General features: G+C 58.5%; 1 protein-coding gene across 5 annotated transcripts in view; it reads left to right on the top strand.

Moving 5' to 3' along the window:
- Window positions 1-2,403: 2,403 nt before the first annotated feature.
- Window positions 2,404-7,000, top strand: part of Mdga1 (MAM domain containing glycosylphosphatidylinositol anchor 1) — a 63,979-nt gene continuing 59,382 nt past the window's right edge. For 2 of the 5 annotated variants that reach the window (XM_017601653.3, XM_039098719.2), the window contains exon 1: window positions 2,555-3,667. In XM_017601653.3, the coding sequence (XP_017457142.1) occupies window positions 3,601-3,667 (67 nt within the window). In that variant the 5' untranslated portion in view covers window positions 2,555-3,600. Of the gene's footprint in view, window positions 3,668-7,000 lie in introns of all 5 variants that reach the window. The other 3 variants (NM_001414944.1, XM_039098721.2, XM_039098720.2) reach the window with 3 other exon arrangements.

Here is a 7,000-nt window from a genome sequence, read left to right as displayed (position 1 = left end):
ATCTCATCTGCTTGCTGTCTGGGTGAAAGTGAGGCGGAGACAGATTAGGGCTGGACCACATGCCTGCTTTTGCCAGTTCTGAGGCTCTGCCCTAGGCAGCAGGACTGGAACACTGGGGGAGGGAATGACTGAGTTGACAGGCACACACGAACAGGCTGTCGAGGTGTTTACACTACACACAGCGAGTATTCACAAGTGGATTAGCACAGCAAATGTTCAATCCCAGCCTGCCAGGCTCCCCTCCTCCCTAACCCTCCTCCACCACAAGGCCTCTTTCTTTTCCAGGCCAGTATGGCTTCAGACAGTATACCCATCCTGTCTGCCATGCCAGAGGAGAGCAATTTGATGCTGTTTGGGGTTGGGGAAAGAAGACAACACTTTCCCAGAATAGACAAAGTCAGAGAGAGCCTGACTCATCAAGGATGACTGCCTGGAGCTTCCCCGGGGGATTCTGGAAGCTTCCCAATAATGGCGACACCACAATAAACCGAACTACTCGCCATCACCCCCTCATTTGATACCACTTCCCTTTCAGACTGAGTGGGAGAGGTGGGTGGGAAGACACTGGACGTCTACGGAGCAGATCGTGCATTTCCCTTCGGGTTTACGAGAGGCTGTGAGTAGAGCACGTGGGAAGGTAGCCTAGGACTTCGGAATCTGGCCCACAATGGACATCATTCATTCGTTCATTCATTCATTCAATAAATCTCCAGTTGGCATCTGCTGAGTTGAGCTTGGACACCCTTAACTGAGCCTTGAACCCCCACTCCCAGTAATAGGAAGAAAGAAACAAAGAAGCCAGGAACAAGAGGGATATAGCCTAGATAGGCCATAAGGAAACTGAGAAGGGTCAGGCTGATGATGGCACCACTCCCTACCTATCAGGCAACTCTGTGCTTTCCATGTGCTTAACAGGTTAAGTCTGCCCAGGAGGGCCAGAGGAGGAACATCCCGGTGGGGATGGGTTTGGTAAAGGAGGGGTTTGTTATCAATATTTTTAATGTATACGCTAATTTACATGCAAGAGAATCAATTCTTTTGGGTGAATGAAACAGGTCTTTGAGTTCGGACAGACGCCTCAAGTCGTGGATCCACCATCGCAGCCTATCCTGAACAGGATCCAACCTCCGAGCTTGTTAGCTGCTGCGGCTGTCCGCGCTCCCACGGGCCCCTCTAGTACAATCTCTGCGCTCACGGCGAGATAAATAACGGCGACAGGTGGAGCAGGTGAGATTAGCAGGACCCGGGTTGGAGGGAGGACGCGATCAGAGGCGCCGCCCGGGTGGTAGCGCGCCTCTCTCCCCAGCCCACGCCCCTCCCCAAGGGCGTCTGGAAGGAACTACGTCTTGGTCACGGCTTCAGGGAGGGCCGGGTTAAGGTGACGGAGTCTCGGAGTGGGGAGAGACTCAGGCTTCCCAGCTTGGCTGCGGGAAGCGCGTGCACCCTAGGGCACTTGGCCACGCCTGAGGTCTCACGGGTAGGCAAGGTTTGAGAGAAGCAGGCTGAAGGGGACACTGGGTGTCCCTGTAGAGCTCTGACACTGGGGTCTTGCTGGCAAACCTGTTGGCAACCTGTGGGCCGGAGCTAGGACACGAGCTATAAGCGCGTCCTCCTCCTCAGCGGCTCTGGCAGTGGCCCGGCGCCCGACCCGGGGAGCGGCCGAGGCAGCTTGGAAAGGGCCTGAGGCTCTGCCAGGGGCGGGTGGTGGTGGAGGTGGCGGGATTCCCAAGCCGAGCCAACATCCCTGCAGAGCGACAGCAGGCAACCGCCTCTCGCGCCAGCTCTGGTCTAGGAGAAGCAGACGCCTCGGCCTTTCCTTCCGATCCTGGGCTCCAGTACCGCCTTCTCCAAAGTGCAAAACATTCATAAGTGTCCAGTGCCCTGCAGGCTTGGGTCTCCGCAACCAGTCGCCGCTGCCTGCCCGGAGAGCGTGCGGCGGCGATCGTTTGCATCCGGCCCGGGGTTTGCCAGCCTGGGCTGTGCAAGGGCGGGCGGAGAGCGTGTGCGAGTGCGCGGCTGCAGAGCCCGCGCCGAACCCACGTTCCCGCTACTGTCCTCGGGATAGATGGATCCATTGCTGCTTTCTGACATTTTTCTGCCAGGGGGCTGGTGGGGGAGGCGGAGATAGGGAGAGAGAGATGGGGGGCGGAGAGAGAGAGAGAGGAGAGAGAGAGAGAGAGAGAGAGAGAGAGAGAGAGAGAGAGAGAGAGAGAGAGAGAGAGAGAGAGAGAGACTGCTTCCCCCAGCCCTGTTTTGTTTTCTCTAATTGGTCCTGGGGGAAGCAAGGAAATTGGACAGAGGCTGGGCCGGGCGAGCTGGGCTGCCTTTAATTGGCTCCTTTTTTTTTTTTTTTTTTTTTTTAACTGGAGGGGAATCAAACAGGAGAGCGAGCGACAAAGGGTGGGAGAGCGAGAGACCGATCGCGGAGATGGGAGGAGGGAGAGAGGGAGGAGGGAGAGCGGGAGGCGGGGTGGTGGTGGTGGGGAGGTGGAGGAAGCGCGGAATGAAAAGCTCGGAGGGACCAGAAAGCAGCACAGCGAAGCCCAAGTTGCCGAGCGAGCGGAGCGCTCCCGCGGCCCCGGAGCCCGAGTGGCCGCCGTGCCCGGGAGCCTGGCCCGGCCCCGCCCGCTGGGGCCCCCTCGGCCCCAGGCCGCCGGGAGGGGGGCGGGGACGCCCAACTTGGGGCGCGGCGCAGCCCCGCTCTCCCGAGATCGCGGAGCCCGGGAATGCCACGGCGGCGGCCAGACGGCGGGAGAGGAGCGGGGAGAGAGGAGGCGGCGGGCGGCTCCTGAGCCCAGGCCTCCGCAAGAGCGCGAATTATTTTCAAAGGACTCAAACTTTCCTCTTTCCCTTGCTGGCTGTGGTGCCTCTTGCTTTGGAAACGTTCTCCGGATTCCCGCGGGGGCGCCGGGACGCGATCACCTCCCCCGGATTCCTCGGCGGCGGCTCGGCTAACTTCGCGGACTCGGAGACGCGGAGCGCTCGCCCCGCGGCGGAAGCCAGTCCTCGCTGCTCCGGCGCTTCAGAGGACCGGGACCCGGGCGCCCTCGCCTCCGGGAAGGGCGCTCAGCCCCGCTCCCCTGGGTCGGGCTGCGGAGCCCTCCACACCTACTGCAGGACTGGAGCCAGCGGATTAACCATAGCAGAGACCCGGCCTCCTGGCCTGGCTCCGCCGAGGGGCGTCCCCTGGGCGGGGAAACCACAAGTTTTGCCAGGCATCGGTGGCCTGTTGGATCCGCGCGCGGCCGCCACAGCAGAGAGGTCCCTCGCGCTCAGCACGCTGGGCGGACAGCCCTGGGAACCCAGGACTGCTCGGTGGCCGAGCTTTCTGGGCCAGGGAGCTGGTTGCTGCGCCCGGTGCGCAGAGGCATCAAGGTCTGGGCCAGCGCCCCCTGCGTCTCCACCCGGGCAGCCGCCCTATGGAAAGAGAACGGAGCCGAGTCGCGGTTTGCTTAGACTCCTAGTCTCGGTCGCCGCCCTCTCCTTCGCGTCTCAGGGAAAAGGAGGGAACGCAGAGGGCATCGCGGTGCCCCGGCGGATGCGCCCCCCGCCGCCTCTCAGGCTGCGCCGCCTCGTGGGGATGAAGCACTGGCCGTGAAGATGGAGGTGACCTGCCTTCTACTTCTGGCGCTGATCCCCTTCCACTGTCGGGGACAAGGAGTCTACGGTAAGAGCCAGCGTCCCGCTCCACCCTGGCGGAGCCGCGCGGAAACTTTACAAGATCTTGCTCAAAGTGCGCGCTGCCTGGGCTTGGTGGAACCCTGGGCTTGCACTCTAGAACGTATGGTCGCGTCTCCGCCCTCGCCTGGGCGCCAGGAGACCGAGCAGGCTGCTCCCGAGCCCAAGAACCGGTCCTAGTGTATTAGCGTGAGGCTGGGGAATGCCAGGGTGAGATCTCGGCTTTCCGAAATCTTTCCAGGGGCTGGAGAGATCTGGAAGTCTTGGGAGAATGATACAGTGGGCTCAGGAGACCCGGGAAGAGACCAAGCTCTGGGCCGGGGCAGCTGTTTCCAACGAACCCCTTTCCTCCCTGGGCTCAGCCTCCCGAGTGGAAGCGGGCGCTGCGCGATCCGGAGTTGTGCGCAGCTGGCGGGCGAGAAGCTCTCCAGCACCGCGGCCCTGAGGCTGGCTCGCCTTCCCGGCCGTGGCCGCTGCTCGATCGCCTCTTCTGGCTTCTTAGCAGTCTGAGCCGCTGCTGAGCATCCAGCCCCTAGTCCAGGCTTCTACTATTCTCGGCATCCCTTTTTAGACCTCTCCAGAGCCTGCTTTTTCTGTCCCTGGTTCCCTATCACAGAACCCCAGCCCCAGCTTCCTTCTGCCTACTTGCACATACAGACACATTCAGCCACAGTCCTCAGGAAACGCAAACGCGGCTCGCACCCATCCGGCTATGTGTCTAAACTCTGCCTCGCGACACGCAGCTCTGCTCTTGGATCCCCAAGACAAGCTCGATCGCGCGGTGGAGTATTCTGGTCACCTTTTCTCCACTCCATGCCGCGGGCTTCCCCACTGAAGACTCCTTGGTTCAATACTACCCAGGGTCATCCTCCCGACATGCACAGCACAGAAAGTCAGTCAGTCCCCAGAGCCCATGGCCCTGACTCTGCCTTCTGCTCACCGCAGGGTGGGCTTTGTAGTTACTTTCTAATGATGTGTGGCTGGGGTGGGCAGGTTTCTCCCTCTTTCTCTGGGGCTAAGAATCTAATTATTCTCTTTGAGAGTAGAGGGAGTTGGACATGTACTGTGTGGGTGACAGAGGCCGTATCCCCTGGCTACTCTCTTCAGGTCCTGGGTCTCTGACTGTGCCAGGCAGGAGAAAGGAGCGTCCTGGGGAGGGGGGGTATCTGGAAAGTGTACACCCCTGGGCTCTAACAGCTCTAGCTGGCTTGGGCTTAATTCCCTGGTGAGGCCAGCCCAGGCATCCAGCCAAACTCTGCTTCTTAATTAGTTTGTGTGTCTCTTACTGCCTGGCCCCTGGCATAGGCCAGAAAAGGCAGGCGGGAGGGATGCTGCAAGAGGCTGGATTTACTGTATTGGGGGTGGGGGCTATGAAACAGGACAGAGGAAGACACCAGAGGCCTCAGAGTTCCTGTTCTCGGGTAAAGATACCAGCAGTGCAGTCACTGTCACCTTCAAGGGAGTACCCCAAGTGGCTATTGTAACTGGCTCACACACCCTCCTGAGATTTGGGTCTAGCACCAGCACCTTCTTCCTGTGTCCTTGGGCTGGTCTGTTGACCTCAACTCATGCTCTCTGGCTTGGGTTTCTCCATCTTCAACTGGGCAGCCCAGTGCACATTTAAGGAGGCCTCTCTGGGTCTACTTAGGAACCTCAACACGGAGGTCAGAGGTTAGGGGACAAGCACTGTGGTTTCTGTAGACCCTCCTTTTCAAGCTTCTCTGTCTCGTCTCTCATGGGCCAGGGTCCCAGTCGCTCTGTTACAAATCAAAGAAGGGTAGGTACACTGGGTCTGCCCCTTGTTCTTGAGTACCACTCTTTGCGCCTGCACTTGGAGAGCTACGGTCCAGGGAAGGCTGGGTTGCAGAAGGGATTACTGAGTGGGACATCTTTTTTATTTTGGAGGTGAATCAGGAGAAACAGGAGCTGGGGGGCAGTGTCCCTTGCGGGGTTCTGAGCGCTTGGTGACACGTCAGCAGGGTCGGAACTAAGGAGTAGGGTGAAGGGCCAGGTTGTGCCCTACACCACCCGTTTCTCCAAACCCCAAAGCAGATAAAGCAAATGAGTGGGAATGTTGGGGTATACAGGGATGGAGATGTCCACCGTGGCCATCCACCGCAGCATCCAGCCCCAGTCTGGTACCCAACAGGAACTCCAATGAGATTGTTGGAGTAGGCGAAGAGCTATGGTTGGGGCAGTCTGACAATGCTTCGTGAGATTCTCAGGTGTCTCCAGAGCTTGGCGTTCACCAAGAGAGAGGGCCTTAGTTGAAGGTTTCTACTCAGAGAGCATGAAGTCCTAGGCTTGTGGCCCCGAGAGAGGGAAGAGACTGATTGCTGGGTTTCTCTAGCATGGAGGAGAGAAAGGTAGTATGCTAGTGTGTGCTAGGGATAGATTTCAGATACCACCCAGGCCTGTGCTGCTGCTGCAGGGGATAGTCTCGAAAGGAGGGTGAGGCCAGGGGAGGAAAGAGGAACAAGAACGGAAGGAAGCCTTTGACGTGGGTGACGGTCAGCCCATCCTAGTGGGAGACAGCTGCTCAGAGCCTCATAGGCTCTGCATCCTGCTGGGTCCACACTGTAGCTCTAAAGCTGGCCCTCAGCAGCAGGACTGGGGAGGCCCTTTCAGTCTGGCCAGGTGGCTCTGCTTTTCTTTGGGGCCACAGATGCTACAGTGGCTGGGTGTGGGACCAGATGGTCCATTTGGAGCGGGGCCTGCTCCTTCCTCGCCTCTCAATCTCCAGTCTGGTTGGTTGTTTTCAGGGTGGATCCTATAATCTGCCTTCTGCCGGGCCAGCGCGTGTGTGTGTGTGTGTGTGTGTGTGTGTGTGTGTGTGTGTGTAGGGCTGAGGCTGGCCCCAGAGGTCTAGTTCTGTGACAAAGACGGTAGGCTGGTGAAGGAGGGGTAGTGCGCTCTATAAAGGCAGAGTCGGAGAGTTCCTATCCGCTCAAAGCAGTCAGACGTCCAGGCAGGGGCCGGGTGAGCAGGATTCAGCTCGGTACAAAAAACACAACAAACCCCTGGATTATTTAATATGCAGGAGTGGGAAGTGACATTATCCTTAAGACAGGTTGTTTGCAACTTACTGGGGGAAGTCAAAATATTTCACCAAAGGTGTCATCAGAAACTACTATCCTATGCTAATTTTTGTGGGAACATGAAGACAGATGTTGAATAATTTGACAAGAGCAACATCGCTTACAGAATTATCACCAAGTCAGGTTCTCCCCACCTCTGGGGGATGGGGGTTGGGGGTAGAGGAATTTCCGGGAACTGAATTTTCCAGTGTGGTGTTTCTAGTCTTGAGGTGGGCGGGGACGCT

This window comes from Rattus norvegicus, chromosome 20, assembly GCF_036323735.1.
Source record: "Rattus norvegicus strain BN/NHsdMcwi chromosome 20, GRCr8, whole genome shotgun sequence".
Taxonomy (NCBI): domain Eukaryota; kingdom Metazoa; phylum Chordata; class Mammalia; order Rodentia; family Muridae; genus Rattus; species Rattus norvegicus.
This window is presented reverse-complemented; position numbering and strand designations above follow the sequence as displayed.